This window comes from Ceratotherium simum, chromosome 29, assembly GCF_057802395.1.
Source record: "Ceratotherium simum simum isolate JZ-2026a chromosome 29, ASM5780239v1, whole genome shotgun sequence".
In the NCBI taxonomy this organism is placed as follows: domain Eukaryota; kingdom Metazoa; phylum Chordata; class Mammalia; order Perissodactyla; family Rhinocerotidae; genus Ceratotherium; species Ceratotherium simum.
Window position 1 is genome coordinate 12,797,621 of NC_141928.1, and position 23,555 is coordinate 12,821,175.

Here is a 23,555-nt window from a genome sequence, read left to right on the forward strand (position 1 = left end):
ATTTTTAATTAATTATTATTATTTTTTTTTGGTGAGGAAGATTGGCCCTGGGCTAACATTCGTGCCCATCTTCCTCTACTTTATATGTGGGACGCCTGCCACAGCACAGCTTGATAAGCGGTGCACAGGTCTGAGCCCGGAATCCAAACCCGTGAACTCCACGCAGGCTGCCGAAGCGGAGCATGCGAACTTAACCACTACACCACCAAGACGGCCCCTACTTCTTGCTTTTAAATTATCCGTATGAATATCCACATCAAAAATATTTAAGAAATAATTTTTAGCCAAACATTTTAAAAGACTTCAAAATAAGAACTAGAAAAGTAGAGTACAAATGAGAATTACATATCCAAAATATGATTTGCTAACAAAAGAAAAACATCAACCAGGTGTACCCTTGCTAGCTACACACGCCACATACCCTCATTATCTGATGCCTCCATTTACACCAGGAGTGCAATGCTCTTCCATCCCTCCAGGCCTGGGGGGCTCTTTTCTGGAATCCGTCTTAAATGTTGCATTCCTGACAAAGACGCCTCCGTGCTCCCAGACTGAATTAACCACTCCTTCTGATGGCTCCCACTGTGCTTTCTCAGACTGTCATATGACATATGTCTGCTGTTATGACAATCAATTGCTTTTGTGTTTGACCTCTTAGCTCTAGCATTGTGGTTATAACAGGCACTCAATAAATGCCGGTTAAACAACTACATCAACATAATGGAGGGATTCAGAATATTAGTTCTTGACAGTAAAAACATCTGTCTGGAAATAAGATGATGAGAAAGAACACTAATATTTTGAGCAAATAAAAGTCATTTTCTGGTGACGAAAGGTCCAATTTCATGTTCAAATGCTGTTCTTCCCCTATAAAGTCTTGTGTTTTTTTCAAACGGTACTTTTATAGAAATGATATTCATCTCTTATACAGCTTTAATACATTTTTAAAAGAAGTCCCACCTTCTGTCACATTGGAAAATTCTCATATATTATTGAGGGTTCTGAGAAATTCATTCATAACCCACTGGATTTGCACACCACTGGAAAAACTGCTTCCTAAAGATAAACACTTCAAGAATTTGAGAAAATTAAAACAAAAATTAAAAGAACACGGGCGCAAAGGCACAAAGCATTGCCTAATCTTCTAGAAAATTACTTTAAATTCTTGTACGCTTGTACAAGGAATAGTTTTTGTTGTTTCGCTTGCAAAATTTTGAGGAATGCATGAACTTGAGAAAGTGATACTATAGAAAATGAGAATTCTTCACTTTAAAGGAATGAACTAAAAGGGAATATGGTTTAAGAAAATGGAACCATGTTCTTCCAAATGTAGAAACTAGAAATAGGTCTTACCTACAAAGAACACATTTCAGTAAAGTGTAAAAACAAGTAAAATAAAAAGTTTTTACACAATGCATAGCCCAACTGATCAGACTAAAAACGTAATTATGGTCCAAAAGGATTTAGATACACAATGGGGAGAGAACACACTTTGCCTCTGAGGTGAAGTCAATCAAGGAAAAAAATCTATGCCTCCTTCTTTGTGCCAACACTAGGAACAACTCTGGGCTAAAGGTATAAAAGTTCTATTATATTAGATAAAGGAATTATAAAAAAAATTATTAGAAATCAAATAGTCACAATGACTTTTTATAATGAATTTCTAAAAGGATTAATGCTGAAGCTGAATTATCATCCCCTTACCTTTGTGATGAGAATTCGGTATTTTTCTACCAGGTGGTCGTTGTTGTGACAACCTGCTAGCAGCTGCCAGACTTCTCCTCGAAGAGCTTCAGGAACACCGCTTCTTACTAAGGATGACAACTGCTTTGGTCTCACACTCAAATTGAGATGCCTAAAAATAAAGCCAGATCCATAAATGCATAAATGGAAGATTCTCTATAGAGTGTTCTTTTTATGAAAACTAAATTAAATAATTTACAAAGACTTAAGAAAAGTAACATACTAATAAAGAAAAAAAGAGTTGTTGAATTAGATGTGGCCAAGATAACATAAAAGACTGGGTAGAGGAAAGAATTCTGCAGTCAGACTGCTTCCTAAGTATCTTTAAATTATGGCTCTACCTTTTTTTTTTTTTTTTAATAAAAAGCAAAACTGGAAACCATAGCTTTATGGTTGCGGCTTATGTAAAAAAAAAAAAAAAAAACAAAGCAAAATTCCAATCAGTGGACACATAGCCAAAGATAAGGGCTCAGCCCTGCATTAAAATTGACAGGTGAATGTGTATTTATACGTTCTAGGTGAAAATAAATATTTGTTCTAAGTTAAAATAAATATAAAAATAAATGCTTTCAGCAGTTTTTATGATACCTTGCTTCAAGTAATTTCTTTGGAATGACTATGGTGGATAAAAAAGTTTCTATTGTACTACTGTAACATCAAAACAAGTTATTGAAGTCTTTGAGCTTCATTTATCTCACCTATAAAATGGAGGAATAAAACTTATCTTGAAATGTTAGTATCAATTTACAAAGTGCTTTTGCATACAATCTTATTGGATCCTCACAACAACCATCTGAGGTAGGTAGCAGTATCTTCAGTTTTGTAGATGGAGAAGAAATTCGGAGAAGTCCATCAGATGACTAAGGCAGTCCTCAAACTCGAAGACCAATGAATGCTCTACCTGTTATATCACAGCTGCTTTGTGATTTGAGAGCCACCATTACTGAGTCAATAAAGCAGGATCCCAACAAGATGAAGCTCCTGTGGCTACCAGATTTAAGCAGAAGTTACTGATACAAAATGACCACTACCAAAATCTAAACAGGTCTGAGACATTTCTCAAAATGTTCCCAGAATTCTAGCAGAATAATGCACCATACATTTTTAAATGGTTAATTCTGTGATGCCAGTACCCTAATGCAAGAGCTATAGACGATTTAATATTGTTTTGTCTTTGCTTAGGAAAAAAAAATTATATAAAAGTTGAAGAGCTGGGAGCAGAAGGTACAAAAAAAGTTACTTAATTCAAGGATTGGCACACTATGACCTGTGGGCCACTCCGGCATACCAGCTACTTCTATAAACCAACGTGTACTGAAACAGCCATTTTTCTTTGCGTATTGTCTGTGGCTGCTTTCACACTGCAACGACAGAGTTGAGTAGTCGCAACAGAGCCTACTGGGCCACACAGCCTAAAACCTGACCCCATGTTTACTTGCTAACCCTAGCTTAATTTACATTGGTAAAATTATTTCCAGAATAATTTCACGTCATTGATAATATTAACTTTATCCAACCCAGCATACTATTTTATACTGACACTAGTTCTCTTACCCACTAAGAGTCACATTAAAATGAACTTGGAGAGTAAGAGGTCAAAGGTACTATTACTAACACTGCCACTAAAATCTAATATAGAGTTAAATAAACCAGCTTTGGGATCAGACTTCACCGTGTTAAAAATTCTGGGTCTGCCATTTACTAACTAGAATTGCTGACCATCTCTGAGCCAGTTCCCTCATCTGTAAAAATGGAGACTAGTTCATAAGGTTGTTATAGCTGAAGTAGAGCACATAAGTTAGCACAGTGCCTGGCATATGACAAATTCATAAGTTCTTACTACAACTACTAATACTACAGCATCCATTATTTTTAATCTACAACAATCCTGGATGGTAGTTTTATAGATTTGTATTTTGTAAATGAAGAAACAGACTCAGAAGAGTTAAGTGACTTGCCCAAGACCATATAACTTGGAAGGAGGAGAGGTAGGATTTGAAGCCAGGTCTACCAGGCTCTAAAATTCCATGATATTGCGATGCTTCCTATCTATACAAAACATATAATAATGATGGAAAAAAATGAAAATGAATTGAAGAATAGAAGCTATATTATTATTTCTGAAGACATGACTGAAACCAGCAAAAACAGTTTTAACACCCTGAAGACAGCTGAGACAGATGGAAACTCAAGTTAATTTATTTGAGAAAGTAGGACATAACATTTAAATGAATAACAAAATGGATAAACAAAGCTTGATAACAAAACAAATTCCAAACAATTGTATGAAATGCTAGTGAGTTCACTAAAATCTAGAGTCTAAATGCTATGTCTAAATGATTTTTAAATATACTATTATGTAATCATATCAAGACTCAATTATGTTTCTATTTTAGAGAAGAAACTTTTTATAGGGAAGAAATTCCTGCCAGCAGCAGTCCAAACGTTCCAAATTCACTGAACTGAAAATATAACTGTGACGAGAGCATCAGCAGGTTTGTCTCCTGATTGCCGAAGAAATATTAAAGATAAATGAGAACTATTTCCCTGGGGGGCTTTTGCAGAGTTCTTTACTACAACCACTTGTGTAAAGACAGACCCTGCTTTGGTCTGCATTTTCCTCCTGTACACATTTGACATTTCCCACTGTAGAGAGTGTTTTACCAAAGTAAAGCATTGTAAGAGTGCTAGAAGCAGATGATGTCCATTCGTAGTCCTATCCCTTAAGGGCAAGATGTTTTTTCAAATGCTAAGACACAATTTTACTAAGAATACAGTGAAAGCCTTCAACAGTTAAAACTTCTGTGAAAAATCAAACTCAAAGTAACAGGCTTATGTGACAACTCTAATAACCAGAAAGTCAGAAATAGAGAACTGCTCAGATTGCTTTCAAGCTCAGTGTTTTTCAGCCTATACTGGCATCCTACAGATGAAAAAGAAACTACATAAATGTCTCACCAACCTGATTTACCAGAGTATCTCCGGTTTCATTAATACCTGAAGGTGGTATATTCTTTTTAGACAGTCTATAGGATAATGCTTCTTAATATTGTTATCAAGCTCTCTCTTGAGCTGATGAGAAATTCCTGAATTTTACAAGTGTTACTAAGAAAAGTAATTGGTAGAGCAGTTAAATATATACCATGTTTATAACACTCTGCTCTGTCACCTTCGGGACATAACACAGATAAGGAAAAATCCCACCTGGGGTCTCTACTACGGCTCTATGTATCGTGTAAGCGTCCTCTAAACTTCCCTTATTACTGTGTATTGTCTTATCTATCCTATATTATCTTAACCAGTCAGTGGTTCCTAATCTCTTCAACGTAAAGGACGTCTTTCCTTATTTATTCTCTCCACGAATTCCATATCTGAATAAATATTTTCTGCAGCAATAAATATTTATTAGGTTTCTGATATTCTGAAAGTTGACTTCAGATCTTCACTACTATCCTTATAAACCTCTAAAACAGAGAATCTAGAATGCAAACCTCACACCAATGAGGTTTCTATTATTGGTTGCAAAATTGAGTATTGTAGTTAGGTAAGATTCCCTACCCATAAAATGAGAATCACAGAGGAAGAGGACTTTTCTATTATAACTTACCATTTTGACAGTAGCTCTCCCCATGTTTCAAGAATTTTTTCTGCACATTCTTTGGATACATCACCAGATCCACTCAAGAGAGGTTCATCGTTATCTTTAATAAACAAAACACACAAAAAAGGATAACAGAGGTGGCTATGTTAGCCAGAAGAATGACATGGAAACGTAACAGCCAAACTTGAAAGATTTTACTGAGAGCATAAACTCATAATTTCTCTCCTTTAGTATACAGGTATAAATACAAAGACAACTAAAATGGTCCTAGGTGGAATGCTGTTGTAATCTCTTTCTCTTTTGCTTTCCCTACAGGCATATTATGTCAACTAAAGAAAAAAGCCATTTAATTATAAAATGATAGGACTCAAAATATGGTATGTTCTCTCTCCTTTTCCAAAGCAAACAGCTTTATGCATGAAAATATATAGTAGTCTTATTTATAAGTTAAAAAAATTATAAACCACCTAAGTGTCCAACAATAGGAGAGAATGGCAGAATAAATGATACATGTTTACAATGTAATTGCATATTGACATTTTTTTACATGATATGGCAAAATACCACATAAAATAATATCAAGAGCTAAATCTTCATTATGATTTAGTCTAAGTTAAAAAAATAGAAGATAGTCTGGAATGAACTATACCAACACATTAACAATTATTGCCTCTAAGTGATGGAGTTATGAATGATTTTTTCTCTCCTCTTTTATGTTTTTATGACTTTCAAAATTTTCTAGAATGGCATACATTAATTTATAATAGAAATCGCAAAAATATTAAAAAGGACCAAAATAAATCATTTCAAACTTAATTCAAGTTATTAGGAAAAGTGAATTCAAATAAGAATTTAAATATTATAAGAAATGAAGACTAAAAATAGTGACACTGATAAAGGCATGTGCCAGGAATTGAAAAGTACAATGAAAGTGGGGGAAAAAACATGGACTAAAGTATCTACTTAATCCTCTTTTGTTGGACACTTGGGGAGTTTTCAACTTTCTGCTACGGATAGTATCAGAATGAACATATTTCAGGGCTGGCCCCGTGGCTGAGCAGTTAAGTGCATGCGCTCTGCTACTGGCGGCCCGGGTTCGGATCCCGGGCGCGCACCGACGCACCGCTTCTCTGGCCATGCTGAGGCCATGTCCCACATACAGCAACTAGAAGGATGTGCAACTATGACATACAACTATTTATTGGGGCTTTGGGGGGGAAAAAAAAATTAAAAAAAAAAAAAAGAATGAACATATTTCATTGGTTTCATTGGGTATATACCCAGAAGTGGACTTCCTGGGTTAAAAAATGCATAGTTCTAAGGATTCTGAAACTTACTGACAAACCGCCTCATAAAATGGTTTTACCAATATACATTTCCACAAGTTCGGTACAATAGTACTTGTTTCCACGTGTCCTCACCAATGCTGTTTCTTGATTTTTTGGCTTAACCTGCCTAAACAAAGTTTGGATCTTTACACCTCTGATGATTACATCATGATTTTCCAAACCTACTAGAGATAGTAATTATCTGACAGCATTGATTTTTAAGGCTCAGGAAGAAATTCATGATACTTATTATTAAACTTCTTTACATTATAATGTCTTGGACACTATCATCAGTTTTGATGGTTAGATAGGGACGAGGACAGACTGAATGTAAGTGAGACATCTTCTGTAGATGGATGTACAAGGAAAAGAGAAAGTCTTGAGGGCACTAAGATAAACTTCCTCTACTTCACTATTTTGCCGGAATTGGCCCTACTTTCTAATACCTCAATTCACTACTCATTAAAATATAATACAACAACTCTTTGGGGGAAAGCATCTATAAAAAATGTAGTAAAATTTACAAGAGATGACAATTCCTTCAAAGAAATTAGGAAGACCTATCTTTATAAAATTTTATAAGTTCTCCTTTACTGTTTCGGATGCTTTTCAACAAATCTGGACAGTTTGAAATCTGTGTTGAGAACTCCATGTACCTAAGGTAGGGGTACGAATGGGGAGTGAGAAGGCAATCTGTTTCAGAATGTTGTTTCTCAACACCTCCCCTGTATAACGGCTGGCTTCCTGCCCTGTGAGCACAAATGTCCTATGGATAAGGAGCCTCTCTAGATGATTGCAGTCAATTCTTTCCAGAGAGCAAACAGATCATGACAGGACTGGTTTCCCTGGTTTGTATACTGTGTTAGAGAGAATTAAAAGATGTCATGGCTGCACACTCTTCTTCAGTCACAGTTCTGTCATTAGCTTTTCACCTGGAAATGGATCTCAGGGGGGTTACCCATCCCACTAACATTTACTGAGCAACTATTACATACCAGGAATTGTGTTAAACACTAGGGAAACAAAGTGGGGCAAAAAGGACACACTCTCTTCTTTTACAGAGCTTGTGTTCTTGTGCTCCCTGATTCTCCCATGGACTGTCTGCTGCCATTAGTCCTTATCTCTCCCTACGTAAGAACTGGTCAGTAGAGGCCTTCTGAACTCTCTCAATTATATTAAAAAATCTACACCTGCTATAGATTAGAACTAGATGTCAGTCCTGATGTTACCCTTTAGATGGGCCCAAATTTCTTTGTAAGTGGTAGACATTTCCTTAAAACTTACAGTATGGAGATTTGAGCATTCTCTTGTTTCATAATAAATAGAGTGTCTTTCTGAATTCTTGGTGGTTTTTGTCTTCATTGGTGAGTTTAAGGAGAGGAGAGTTCTGTAAACTTGTATTTGCTCTGCCATCTTAAGTAGTGTTGACCTAAAAGGGACACTGCAAGTCTCAAGACTACCAGTAATAGAGCAGACAATCTCAAACAGTGGGAACAATTCCCTCTTTCCCAGCTTTAACACATTACTTAAATTGCCTCTGCAGGGAGACTCTCAATCTTATCTCTGTCTTCCCCAAAACAACATATGTGCTTTCTTTGCAGTTCAAAATGCTTTATGTGAACTAATCTTTATGTGCATAGAGATGACGACAGAATAGAGCTTAGATTGTTAGCTCATAGACCTGGATTAAAATCCTCCCCACCAATTTCTAGCTGTGTGTCCTTGGGCAAATTCATTTTTCTGCGATTGTATTTCCTTATGTGCAAAATAAGGATAACAATAAATTCTACTCTGCAGGATTTTTGTGAGGCTTATATAAACAAAGTATTATTTTACTTTATAAACAAAGTACCTGCATACCACTTAAGTATCTAGTAATTGGTGGCCATAATATTGCTCTAAACTTGGAGAAAAAAGTACATATAATAATCACGAATAAATATGTATTTCTTTTAACCTATCAATCATTCCTGCCACCTCCATGCCTTTGTTAATGCAATTTCTTACCCAAACCAACCCATTTATCCCTGAATTCTCCTAGTACTTTAAAAGTTCTAGCTCAAAAACTACTCATGATGCCCCACCACATTCCCCATGATGAAAAATGGATTCTCCTCAAAAAAAAAAGAAAAAAGGATTCTCCTCTATGAATTTCCAGAACACTTGCTGTGAACCTCACATACACACATGCCTCATATGACCTTCTATCATAACCAGCCTTCTTTTCCCTTAAAAATCAAGGCCTGGTACAAAATTATAAATTAGAAAATTTCTCCCAAACTGTCACTTTTCCTGTGCTCCTTCCCTCCATTTCTCACTTCTACATAGTATCTTTTAACAGACATTGACAGACTGACAGATTAGTTCATAGATACAACCATGAAAAAAAAAGAGGAAAAAAAAAAAAAGAACCGGTTGATTCCTAATGTTTATCAGTGTGAAAATCCAATAGTGTATAAATATGAATTTCTATATTTGGATATATATATTTTGTGACAAGATCATGTGTGGAAGCCACATTTTGGCAAGTGAACTTGTCCCTGTAAAATGAATCAATTGAGATGGGAACATTTATATAGGTGGAAGCTGTGTCATATTTGCTCTAAAAATGTGCTAATATACTAAGCTAGGACTGTATTCTTTAAAAAAGCACTAATTATAAATCTCATTTTTTCCAACTTGATTACAATTATCTTATAGAAGGTCCTGCATTAATCAATTTTGAGTCTCCCAGAATCCTGTGAACACAGTAGACTCTCATTAAGTATTTACTGAGAGAATTCCAAATGCTATGTCACATTATCAATTCCCTGATAAAATGATAATAGTCTGCATGGTCCTCCACCCCAAAATAGAAATTAAGCTCTCCCTACAATTTACCTTCCTCTTCATCATCTTCTGGAGGAGAAGGTATCATTGAACTCTGAGACCCCGACTGCGGCAGGCGAATTGAGGGACTGGCTGTAGTTTTCCTCCTCTCTCTTTCTGATTCACTTTCCAAGCACACAACTTCGTATAAAGTGTCAGTATTGTTCTTTCTCTCCTTTTGCTTTATCTTGAAAATGAAAAAATATTAAGTGGTAAAATTATTTTTTAATTGAGCACTACTTCTGATTTCATATAGGATGTGAGAATAAAAAAGGTATTACTTTGAATATCTACACTAAATGTAACCTTTTCTAAATAAAAAAGTATATATTTAGATTTTAAAACCCTTAGGAAAATAGTGCTTACTGACGACTCTAGCTCTGCAATTTTATTTACTGTCTTCAGAGTGTATCATCAGACATCCAACTACCAATATTTAGTAAGTGTGAACTAAAAAGTTAACTGTCCTGTAGCTTCCAAGTTACTTTAAGGTGTCTTTCAAGGTTTCTTATATAAAATTATACATGCAAGGGCGGCCCCGTGGCTTAGCAGTTAAGTGTGCGCACTCTGCTACTGGCGGCCCGGGTTCGGATCCCGGGCGCGCACCGACGCGCTGCTTCTCCGGCCATGCTGAGGCCGCGTCCCACATACAGCAGCTAGAAGGATGTGCAACTATGACATACAACTATCTACTGGGGCTTTGGGGGAAAAAAAAAGGAGGAGGATTGGCAATAGATGTTAGCTCAGAGCCGGTCTTCCTCAGCAAAAACAGGAGGATTAGCACGGATGTTAGCTCAGGGCTGATCTTCCTCACAAAAAAAAATAAATAAATAAATAAAATAAAATAAAATTATACATGCAAAAATTGTTTTAAAATATTCTAAAACATAAAGTTTATGACTAAGAAAGTCCTCTTATTTCCACGTTTTTCCCTACTCCTTTAGCTTAGCTAAAACAGTGTGGGAAACTTTTCTTCAAATGAAAGCTACAACTAGGGGTGGCGGGAGAGGTGAGCGGCAAAAAAGAGATAATAGAATCCATAAAAAATTTAATAACTCAAATTGGTTAGTATTTAGGTTTTATTTTGAGGAAAACACATAACAGTTTAAACGGACCTAAATTAAAAACTAAGAACAAGGAATATAAAACTTTCCCAGAACAATATTTAAATATATTAACATTCCATATTATAGGCAGTTTAAGGAGGAGGAGGAAAAAAAATGAAATACAGAGCAGGAGGAAAAGGTAGAACTGCAGGAAAAGAGATAAGCATAAAGTAAAAATACAAAAAGAGTGAGGGGGGAATAAGAGGTTCATTAGGTACAGAAATACCAGGCAGAGCAGATTTTATCATCTCAATGTTCATTTGGGTTCTTAAGAAAAATTACCCCAATCCTGGAAGGCCAAGATAGTGGCAACATGTCCTTTCAATATCATCCTGAGGCACTGTTTAATACAGGAGTCGGTAAACTTTTCTGTAAAGGGCCAAATAGTAAATATTTTAGGCTATGTGGGCTAGTAGTCTCTGTCGCAACTACTCAACTCTGCCATTACAGTGCGAAAGCAGCCACAGACAGTAAGTAAATGAGTGTGGCTGTGTTAAAAAAAAAACTGTATGAAAACAAGCGCCAGGCCAGATTTGACCCACAGACTGTAGTTTGCCGACTTTGTTTTAACATGTCTACACAAGAATTACTTAATTTCCTAGATGAACAAATGATTTTGACTTAGCTGCTTACAATTAACTAAGGACCCAGACTCTGTGAAGTTATATATTAACCTGTAGATTCGTGTCTAGTAGATATGCAAATGATTTCTGTCCAATAGAAACGATAACCCAAACGTAATCTATAGGACACAAACCAATTTTGTTTCTAACCTAGCAATCTTGTTTTAATATTCTATTTTTTTTAAAAAGGAAAGACTACATAAACTCAAGTTCCTCGAATACTTAGCATCAGTTTTACCGCCTTACAGGTTCCCTCATTACTTAATGAACTAAATTAAAATCTTGGACACACCTTCATTCTAAATTTGTAATTATGATTTTTAACTTTTAACTATTATACTTTGATAGGGAATAGGATTTACATTTTTTGTTTTAAATTACTCTCTGAAACAGTTCAAAGATGAACAACAGCTCTTTACCTTTAAAAAAATTTCTCAGAGACTATATAAATGTGCTAACCACTGCAGTTCACCTAGAAATTCTTCTGTGAGTAATAGTGACCAGAGCAATACTGCCTTTTGAAGTCAGATAAACATAAGAGTCAAGAACTAGACCCCACTTGTAAGTTAAGAACTCCAGCTATCAAAAATACTGTTCATTGTTGAAGCTAGGTATTAGTACATGGGGGTTCATTATACTATTCTTTTTATTTCTATGTATTTTTGAATTTTCTGTAATAAAAAGCTTTATAAAAAGCATTCTTAAAAGACAAAAAAAGAAAGTAAACTCAAATAAATGGAAAGAGATCACATGTCCTTAGATGATGACTCAACACTGTAAAGATGTCAATTCTCCCCAATAAAAATATCGATAATTTTTTTCCAGAGCTACAAAAGTTGAATCTAAAGTTTATATGAAAAATAAACAATTACAAATATCCAGCAAAACTCACAAAAAGAAGAACAACTAGGGAGGGAAGGCAGCCCTAACCAGATATTAAAACATACTATTAAGTCTACTTAATTAAAACAGTATGATGTTGGTACATGAGTAACATAACCAATGGAAAAGAATGTAAAAACCAGGAAGAGGTCCAAATACACATGAAAATTTGATATATGATAAAGGTGGCATCTCAAATCACTGGAGGAAAAGTAAGACTTTTCAATGACTGGTGTTGGGACAAGTGGATGGCCATCTGGAACAAGATTAAATCAGATCCATACTTGACACTGTATCCCAGAATAAGATACTAATGACTCAGAGATCTAAAAGCAGTAAAATAAAACCATATAAGGGATAAAATAAAATGTGTCAGTTCCTTTATTACTTGGGAGTAGAGAAAGCATTTCTAATTACGACCCCAAATACAGAAGCTTTAAAGAAAAAAATTGATAAATTGAAGTATATTAAAAGAAACTGCAAGGCAAACAAGTCCAAAAGACTCATCATAATTTAAGTAAAAAGCCAAGTGACAAACCACAAGTATTTGCAACTTATATCTTTAAGTGTTAATCTCTCGAATACACAGACAGCTTCTAAAAATTAAGAGGAAAAAGGCCAAACCAAAAAATATGAAGAGACAATTTACAGAAAAGCAAAAGAAAAACCACCCTTAAACATATGAAAAAATGCTTATTTTCCTTCACCAGAGAATAAATTAAAACTACTATCAGATTTTTTAAATCTGACAACATACTCTTGACAAGCCTGTAGAGAAACAGGTACTCTCATACTCATCTGATCTCTATGGTTACAACCTCTATAGAGGGGAATTTAGCAAATATAACAAGATTACATATGCAAAATTACCTCATGTGCCAGTGATGCTGCTAACAGCAATCTATTCTAAGATGCACTTTCAGAAAATCAAAACAACACATGCACGAGATTCTATACTGCAACATTATTTGGAATAGCAAATGATTGGGGGGAAAAAATCAAGTATGCACCAATAGAGGACTAGCTGAAAAGATCATGTTCATCCAAATAACACAGTACTATGCAGCCATTACACAAGGAGGAGGAAGACTATGAACTGATGTGGAATGATCTCCAGGGTATAGTAAGTTAAAAAAGCAAGGTGCAGAACTGTATGTATGTTATATATATCTTAGATTCTGTTTAAAAAGGTAGTTAAAAATATATAGGAGTATTTTATTGTTTTCACAAAAAGAAACATTGGAAAAACAACCCAGAAGCCAATAATAATGGTTTCCCACGGGCTTGAGGGGAGGGAGAGGGGAGGGAGATACGAATGAAAGTATACATTTTTACATAATTTTGACCTTTGTATCATATAAGCACTTTAAATATTCAAAAAATAAAACAAACCTAAAAGGGAAAAAAAATACCCTAAGCCCCAAATTGAAAATATGGAAACAAACGAACCTAACTGTGTGTCAAATGGTAACATAACTACAATGAAAACAAAGGAATATTCCAAGCAACTTTTGAACATAATACTGATTTTATAATCTTACTGGAACATGTTCAAAGGACAAAAAATGTTCCATAAAATCTTAAACTTCACTCAACAGTTTTATTATTAATTACAACAGTGCTTTTTTAAAAAAAATCTATATCAACAAACGGGAATTTAAAACTTTACAGATTCAAATAACTTCATATTATATATCTCCATTTTTCATATATGCAGAATGAGAAACACGCAAAAATATATAGGTATTACAATTATATTAATAAATGTTTCTCCCAAAATTTGTTTAAGCGTCTATGGAAAAGGTCAGAATACATTAAATATTTTGGAAACCTTTTCATTTAGAAGTTTACATATTGATTTTTATATACTGATATTAAAGTATGGGTTTCACCTCCAAGAGAAAGAAACTTGTACAACATAAGTTGTATATAAATTGGAGTGTGGCATTGTATGTATTTGAGAAATGGTACAAGTTTATTAATCGTTGCTTAATTATCCCCACCCGTAACTGCATTAAAATATAAGCTTGTCCTCACTGGAATTTTAAATAATTGAAATCTGTATTTCATAAACCCATATGATAGTACCTTTCCTCAAAAGACATTTTACAAGTTTATAAATATTTTGTTATAAAGTTGCTAGGAGCAATAAAATAAAAATCACATATTAAAGGTGTTTCCTGCATACTGATATTTTTAAATTCTCTGATGAAGTAGGATAAAGCAAATAAATATATTACTGCTACTGTAATTAAGATATTCAATATTATAAAATATATAAATGTAAAAGAAGAAAACCTTGTAATGTTAAATTACTATTGAAAATATGTGAAAGAAATCAATTGATTCAGGAAGGATCATCCACGGACGCTAAAATCATTAGTTAGAAAGTTGTTGAGGAATAAGATATTTGGAAATTGCTGAAGTACCACCCTAAAGATTACTTGCTAAATGCAAAGAAAAAACTATTTTGACAAAGGAGAAATCCAGTGGTCACCACCTTAACCAAGTGATCACATTTCCCAGGAATAGTGGAACAGCCTGATATCATGTGCCTCCAGATTTAGCAGTTGAAGAGCTCTGGTATAGAAAGCATTTTCCTATTTTTTATCTTGAGAAGTACCGTGGTTTACTGCATAGGTTTGCATGTGCCTGCATACACACAGACAGAGCAAACAGAAATAAGAGGCTCAGGTTTCCCATACGGTTATACTAATTAATCGTGTATCTAACATCGGCCACATCACTTACTCTTTCAGACATCAGCTTCCACATTTATAAAATAATAATTTTATAAAAGATTTTAAGTCCCCTAAAGTCTCTTTGGCAACAAAATTCTATACTTCTATAGCTTTAAGAATGCTTAGTTGGTCTTTTATTCACCTTATGTTGGAAAATCTAGTTTTTGGACCATTTTCTTACTCTTTCAGTAAATGATATCTGAAATTTTAAATCTAAGAAATCAATCTTTTTTTCCCCACTAATTTTGAAAGTTTCTTCTCTGATATGATGCCATCTTAATATAACAATCCTCACAGTTGGGAAGGCTTCCAGGCTAAAGAGGAGTTACTGAGTCACCAGATGATTTTAATGAAAAAAAAAAAAAAGAATCAATTTTTAAACATGTATTTTAAAAAACATTTCTATAATTGTTTTCCCACACTGACAGCAATACACAGAAACTATACATGGTGTATTTTAAAAATTTGGTCTGTAGCACTGTTTCCTTTTCTGTCTAATGAGAACTGCACAGAGGTTAAAATTTTAAATTATGCTTAATTTGATTTAAGTATCCTAAAAATACTCTTATAGAAAGAAAGATAAAAGGAGAATGTTTCTATGGAAAGAACTCTGGCTGAGACTCTTAGAAGGCTTACGTACCTTCTTCACACAATATTCCGTAACATCTATTATTTTACATCTTTGGATCTATAAAATGAGAATATGATCCTCACTGGATTACTATAAAAATTACAAAGGACAGAAAAAGTGAAAGTAGCTAGCAGAGCGATGAACATAGTAGGGCCTCAATTAGTGGTAGCTGCTATTATTTTTAATGACATGAATGTAAAACAGGGAATAAATAAACTTAGTTTATTATGTTACATGGGATGAGATTAACAGTGCTCTAAGACAGCAAAAAGTTATTCAAATTCTTCACACTCACGCTCTCTCCTTTCCCACTCCCTACCCCTCACACAAGTCATCCCCACCGCCCCCCAATAAGACCTATCCAAATAAGGAGAAAAATGAAAGATTATGCTCAGGAATTCCCTGCCCTCCTCCCAGCTTCCACATATAAACTTCTGCATTTTGCAAAGAAAATACTGACAACTCAGCCTATGTTTGGCTTGTAACCTTAACAGAGAGTCTAGTGCAGTCTATCAGGCTATGTCTCAAGCAAACATATGTTTTTGGCTGGTTTACCCTGCCAAGTCATTTGTTAGCCTAATTAGATGTAATATGCTAGACCAAACCACAAAAGTAATATTCCTGTCAATTCAGGCAATCTTTGAATTCAAGGTTGTGTAACATAAGACTTCAAGGGAAAAGCAAGATCGGGGTATCTTATTTATGTTCGCTAAGATAAGATTAAAGACAGAATTCTAATAAAAGAGAATATTTTTTTACATAAAATTCATACTAAAAACATTATACCATTAATTTTTATTTATTATCTCTTACTGTAGAAACTATTAAGAGTCATTTCCATTCACTCTCTAAACTTTTAAAACGATGCCTGTAAATTGGTTTTCTTTCTGAAGCATTCTTCCCTTGAGGCTGATCCTCTAAATCATCAATGCTGTTCTGATTTCATGACTTAGTGTTTTTTATTTTTCCTCTGTCCCACTGAGGTTCCACAGTCCTTCTCAATCATAACAGATAAAATATATGGAGAACATACTATGTGCCAGGAACTACTCCAAGTGTGTTGTATAGTTTCTCACTTAATGGTACAATAACACTATGAGGAACAGTCTACCACTGCCATTTTTCAGCTGAGTAAACTGAGGCTCAGAGAATTGAAGGAACTTGCTCAAAGTCATAAACCTCATCAATCGTAAGATCCACGTACTCTCACTCGAAAGCCAAGTTCTACATGACAACCCTATGCTAATCCTCTACTCTTGCCACAGTGAAGAGTTGGGAGAACAGTGCTGGGACCCAGGTTTACTTTCTGTCCTTAAGACAACACTGAAAAGAAACCTCTATTCCTGTTCTGCTTGCTACCCATTTCCAACTATAACCAAAACAGCTAACTTGGATACAGTGGAATCAAAATATTTATTGCTATAGAAAAGTACATTCAAGTAATCCACATACAACATTACAATTTTGTATAATGGAAGAGCAAAGTTACAGGTAAATAAAATCAATTCAACAAATATTTATTGAGAACTAAACTCTAGATGCTTAGGATAAATCAGTGAACAAAACAGATTAGGAATACTGCCTTAGTACAGGTCTATAATATGGAAAACAGATAATAAATAAAACAAAAATAAGTATATTATGTGTTATACTGGAAGATAATAGCCTTGTAAAAAATTAAAAATATATCAGTTAGGGGGAGGGGGATGGTGGTACCAGTGGAAGAGTGGGCAAATTGCAGTGTTAAATGGGGTAGTCAAGAGTTGCTGAGAAGTAAATCTGAGCAAAGTCTTGAAGAAGATGTGGACTTGAAGGAGGTAGGCAGAAGGAACAGTTAATAGCAAAGGCCCTAAGAGCATGGTTAGAGCAGAGGAGGCAAGCAAGAAGGAAGAGTAGTAAGAAAGGAATTAGTTTACGATCTAATAGGCAGCGTCAGATAAGGTCTTACAAGCTACTGCAACTTTAGCTTTTATGGAGTAAAATTAGGGTTAGAGGGTTTTGAGCAGAAAAATGATGTGATCTGACCTTAGGCTACTATGTTAGGAATATATCAAAAGGGGGCAAAAATAGAAATAGGGAGATGAGTGTAAAGGCTACTGCAATAATCCAGGTACAAATGATGATTCAAATGAGGTCAGTGTAATCTAGGTGGTAAGAGGGTCAGATTCTAGCTATGTTTTGAAAGTAAAGAGAATTTCCTGACAAACTGCATACGGGGTGTGAAAAATAAGAGTAAAATTTTTGGTCTAAGCAACTATTAGGAGAAGACGCTCATGAACTGAAATAGTAAAGACAGGTAGGTAGAGCATTTTAGGGGTAGGAGAGGAGATAATGAGACCTTTTTGGACATAGTAAATTTGAGATGTCCTGAAAGCTAAGTGAAAGAGGGATATTTAAGGAGGACGGACTGAGCATCTAGACCAAATGCTACTGCCAGGTCAAGTAAGATGAAGACTCAGATTGACCACTGGATCTAGCAGTTTAGCTATTTGTGAACTTGATTTCTTTCAAGTTTTGATACAACAGAAAGCAAAAAGAAGAGCAGTAAGTAGTGGGGCAACTGGGGCCAAGGAAAGCTAAAAGAAGGGAAGAGCGATTTCATCTGTTTGCCACTACAGGAAAACAGAGAATGGAGTTTGACTTTGACCAAATTAACTGACAGATTTTTTTTTTTAATTGATTCTCAGAAGATCAGAACAGAGTCTCTATAATCTATCATTAAAAATGTCTAATATATAATCCAAAATTACTAAATAGACAAAGAAACAGGAAAACGTGACTCACTAGACATTAGAATTAGCACTCAAGGATTTTTAAAGTAGCTTTATTATAATTATGCTCAAGGATATAAAAGAAAAAATGCTTAAAATAAAAGAACAAAGAGGAAACCTTATAAAAAAAAAAGTATAAAGAAGAGAACCAAATGGACACTCCAGAAATAAAAAACATAAGATCTGAAATTTTTACAAAATTCATTGAATGGGCTTAACAGCAGATTGGAGGTGACAAAAGAAAGAGTCAAGTGAACTTCAAGACAGGTCAATAGAAAGTATCCTAATTGAAGGAAAAACAGAAGAGAAGATTTGAAAAACTAAATAGAGCCTCAGAGCTCTGCAGGATAATATTAAAAAATCTAAAAAATGTTTAAGTAGAATCCCATATAGAGAGAAAAGAGACATGAGGCAGGAAAAAAAGTTGAAAGAAATAATGGGCCTGACTGTCCTCAAAATTGGTAAAGAAAAAACAAAACATAAATTTAAAAATCCAAGAATCCCAGCAAATCCCAAGCAAGACAAACAGAAAGAAAACTAAACCTAGGCACATCATAGTTAAATGTCTGAAAACCAAATATAAAAAATAATCTGAAAAGCAGCCAGAGAAAAATGACTTATTACATACATAGGAACAAATATAAACACAAGCTGACTTCTCAACAAAAACTATGGGAGCCAGAAGACTGTGGGAGGATACCTTTAAAGTGCTGAAAGAAAAAAACTGTCAACACAGTAGTCTATATCCAGTGAAAATATCCTACTGGAATGAAAGTGAAATAAAGACATTTTCAGATAAGGAAGTCTAAGAGTAAGACAGTCTAAGATAAAAAATTCTTTATTAGATCTGCACTAAAAGAAATGTTAAAAGTTCTCCAGGTTGAAGGCAAGTGAGACCAGATGGAAACTTGCTTCTTCAGGAAGAAATGCAGAGCAACAAAAATGATAAATAGATGGGTAAAAATAAAAGACAATTTTTCCTCTTAATATATTTAAAATTGGGCCGGCCCCGTGGCTTAGTGGTTAAGTGCGTGCGCTCTGCTGGCAGCCCAGGTTCGGATCCCGGGCGCGCATTGACGCACTGCTTCTCCGGCCATGCTGAGGCCGCATCCCACATACAGTGACTAGAAGGATGTGCAGCTATGACATACAGCTATCTACTGGGGCTTTGGGGGAAAAATAAATAAATAAAATTATAAAAAAAATATATATATATATATATATTTAAAATACATATGACTATTGAAAGATGTAATGGATAGCTTAGATTAATGATAAATCAGCTTCAGAAGTGGTTTCTCTCCTTTCTTATTCCCCCCTCCACCATATTTACAGAAAAGTACAGTACCTGTTTTAGTTTCAAAAAGAAATTTTCAGTAGTACTACGTTTGCTGAAGGGCCAGAATAATCTCTCATTAGGTGAGCAAACTCGGACTTTTGTCTCTAGGAGAAATCGAACAGGCTCTAGTACTTCTGTTATTACCAAATCAACAGCTGTGGTCATGAACAGCACTTTATCTAGAGAGAGAGAGGAGAAACAAATTAAAAAAAAGGAACTATATTTCCTCATATGACTAATGTAAACGTAATTACTTTTATTACAAACTTTCAAGATATCTTAAAGTAATCCATCAATTAAATAAAAATCTAAAATAATCAGATAAATTGCTGTTTTGCAAGTTTTTTTTCTGTATTGAAGAATTCTTTTCTTGGGTAGACTCCTTGAAGAGCAATTAATAAGTGACAGCAGTATGCACTTTAAAGCTTATGAAATGTACTGTCAGGTTATTTTGCAAAAGTGGCATATGGCTTTTTTATGTCACTCTCACCAACACTGGGAATTGTCTTTTAAAACCTCGGTTAACAAGAGTAACTGTCTATTATCTTTTATCCATTTATCTATAGTGCTATGAGTAACAAGAAAAAACGAAGGAGAAAAAAGTGCATTCTCAATTAAGAGTCACTAGTCAAGCAAATCATGTTACATTTTTATGGTAGAATATCATGCAGCCATTAAATGACATTCAGGAAGAGTATGAACTATCTTGAAAAAGGTTGTTTATGCACAGAATATCTGAAAAGCCACAAAAGAAACTGGTCACAGTGGTCTCCTTTGGGATGAGGCCCTGGGGACTGTGGTAGACTTTTACTTTTCCTTATACATCCTTTGAATTTTTAACCATATGTGCATATACCATCTCTTCACAAAAATAAATAAAATTTAGAAGTCTGTAAATAATTACCTATATAGAAAAGGAAGCAGGGAAGGAAAAAATGAAGGAGAGAGAGGGAGGGAAAAATAAGTGGGGAAAAATGATACTTTGTTTACAGTCCAAAGTTAATAATAAATTCAAAGAACTACTCAAATTCTTTGGTTAGGCAAACACTGAAATAAGTGGTCCTAAGGTGTGAGTATCTTCTTGGGACTAAAATTTCTGTTCTCATGATGTCAGCAATTTACATCACCTTTAGGAGTTTCTTCATTTACAACTTGAAAATGGGGGGATTTTGGATTCCAACTCCCAGTAATAACATAGGACTTTCCATCTGAACTTTTGCCCATAGATTCCTAAAGAAAAGAGTAAAACCAAACATTAGTGCCAAAGTAAGTGAACAACAGCTAACCCCATTTTGCTGCCTTTAAAAAATAGGAGTTATAAAAATATAAAAGAATAAAAGAGGATCATATATTTAAGAAAAAAAAGGTAGGAGTGTTATGTGAATGATTACAGTTAAAATTAAAAACATGCCAATTATTTGTGCAATTGTTCCTGAAAAGTTATAGGTAAAGCAAATGCTTGTAAATCATATCAAATTGTAGAAATATTAGGAAAACTTACTATCTAAACCTATGATGAATTCTTCTGTCAAGTAAATAATTACCACATAAATTTTAGTTATGAAAATTAAGGTTTTCATATAATAGCAATACTACTAATACCACCTGCTTTTATAGAGCTCATGATAGTTTGCAAATAATTTTCTCACAAATTTTCTCCTTTGTTTCCCACATCAACCCTACATGATAAACAAGAATTATTCACTATTACACAGTCAAGAAACTGAGGCTGAGAATAAGTAGGTCTAAGATCAGACTAGTAAATAGCAAGTCAGAAATAAGGAAATTCCCTTATCTTTGTTTATTGTTTTATAGCTTACAAGAACACCTTCATAAACGTGCTTTAACATTAGGTTCAGATAAGGTTAAAGTGAAACAAACTTTATCGAGGAATTAGTGTATAACCTTAAAAAAAAAGTAATGCTTACCAAATCTAACAAATGCATGTCACTATTTCGTACATCTTTTCCAGGGCTAAGGAGAAGACCAAAACACCTGCAAAAAAAGAACTGCATAAATTTGGAAAAAAGATGACACAAAAAAGATGCTTGTTAGGTCACTTAAAAAAAATTCTTATTGATGGAAAAAAGGTCACATTAAAATTATCAATAAATTAAAATTGCCAAAATAATCCTTACTTCTTTAATTGAGATAAGCAAATTCTATGTTTGCCTTTTATTATCACATAGTTGAAGTCAGCATATTAGCTTAAGAATTATGGGGGATAATTCAAAGTGAATGAAGTATGTGCTTCAATAATCATAAGAATTCCTTAGGGAACAAAATATTTTACAATTACATTTTTGAATACAGCACAGGACTATTCCAATAGATTGATAAAAATTAAAATTTTTATCTAATTTAAGCTAAACTTACTAAAAATGTTTACCTTTCAATGGCAAGTTCTTTATTAGTTGTTTGTTGCACATAGATGACAATCTTCTTATCAATTCCTTGGCGTAGTTTAAAGCACTGTCTGTCCTTATCTTTAGGAACTGCACTGTAGAACAATGTATTTCATTAATTTTCCAAAGTATTTTCTTGTGACATACACTAGAACAATTTTTGTTATGATACGAAAACCAGGCACAGAAAACAATTCTTTTCTGTGCCTGGCTTTCAAATCATAACAGAAATTTAAAAATCATCTGCCTCTTGATGTGAAAATATCATTATTACTAGATGTAATCCACTATACCATTTATAAAAGCTAACAAAACCACTCCTGGGGCCAGCCCGGCGGCACAAGCAGTTAAGTGCGCGTGCTCTGCTTCGGCAGCCCAGGGTTCGCAGGTTCGGATCCCAGGTGCGCACCAACGCATCACTTGGTAAGCCATGCTGTGGCAGCATCCCATATAAAGTAGAGGAAGATGGGCACGGATGTTAGCTCAGGGACACTCTTCCTCAAGGGAAAAAAAAAACAAAACAAGGAGAGGATTGGCATCAGATGTTAGCTCAGGGCTAGCCCTCCTCACAAAAAACAAAAACAAACAAAAACACTCCTGGTGATGTCAGCGTCATGGCGGAGTGAGGTTTCCCGTAAATTCTTCCCCTGATAAGATACAACAAAAGGAACAGTCACGGACCAACAACAGAATCCTAGACGGTGAAAATCAAGATCGGAAAGATACACTGCACATCTGAGAGGGGAACGTGCTGGGCCCCTGGAGGAAGTGAGGAGAGGTAAGGAGAACTCCTCTCCCTCTCCATCAGATCAGCGATCCCGGACACCACGGCTCCCAGCGAGGAGGGAGGGGCGGCCCTCTGCAGGGAAATGGTAGCTCTTTGGGATCTCTCAGCCAGTGGGAAACTCCCACACAGAGGACTCAGAACTGCTACAGGGTACCATCAACATCTGAGCACCCCAGGAGAGCAGATAACGAGGGGCAAATGAGAAGCCCCCCACCCCAGGGACCCAGTGGGCAAAAGGGAGAGCCCCGCCGCATGCCGCAAGCCAGACCGTGCAGCTCAGCCAACCAGACCAGACCAAGCGACCGGCGGATCACAGCGAACAGCCGGGGCAGAGCGCAGGGGGCTCAGATTACACAGCCCTTTACCCCTACACAGTGGCAGCGGGTGGAAATTGCAACCAGATGTTTCCAGGATGAGGAAAAACAAAGCCAATACAGGAACCACAATGCAAAGGTACATGAAATCACCAGACCAGAAGGAAAATGACAAGCACCCAGAAACCAACCTTGAAGACACAGAAATCCATAACCTAAACAACAGAGATTTCAAAATAGCTATCATAAAAACACTCAACGAAATACGAGACAACACAGACAAATAATTCAATGAGATTAGGAGTTTCTTCACAAAAGAGATTGAAATCATAAAGAAAACCAATCAGTGCTGATGGAGATGAAGAACACTATGGAGGAGATAAAGGAGAATCTGGAATTTTTAAAGAACAGAGCTG

At 35.1% G+C, this 23,555-nt stretch overlaps 1 protein-coding gene across 6 annotated transcripts in view; it reads right to left on the reverse strand.

The window, feature by feature from the left end:
• RABGAP1 (RAB GTPase activating protein 1) overlaps positions 1–23,555 on the reverse strand; it is a 160,730-nt gene that overhangs the window by 75,516 nt on the left and 61,659 nt on the right. For all 6 annotated transcript variants that reach the window (XM_087419128.1, XM_004423428.2, XM_087419126.1 and 3 more), the window contains 7 exons: positions 22,023–22,133; positions 21,562–21,628; positions 20,761–20,863; positions 19,643–19,812; positions 9,553–9,727; positions 5,351–5,444; positions 1,705–1,855 (listed from right to left, as the gene is read on the reverse strand). In XM_087419128.1, the coding sequence (XP_087275254.1) occupies positions 1,705–1,855; positions 5,351–5,444; positions 9,553–9,727; positions 19,643–19,812; positions 20,761–20,863; positions 21,562–21,628; positions 22,023–22,133 (871 nt within the window). The remainder of the gene's footprint in view (positions 1–1,704; positions 1,856–5,350; positions 5,445–9,552; positions 9,728–19,642; positions 19,813–20,760; positions 20,864–21,561; positions 21,629–22,022; positions 22,134–23,555) is intronic.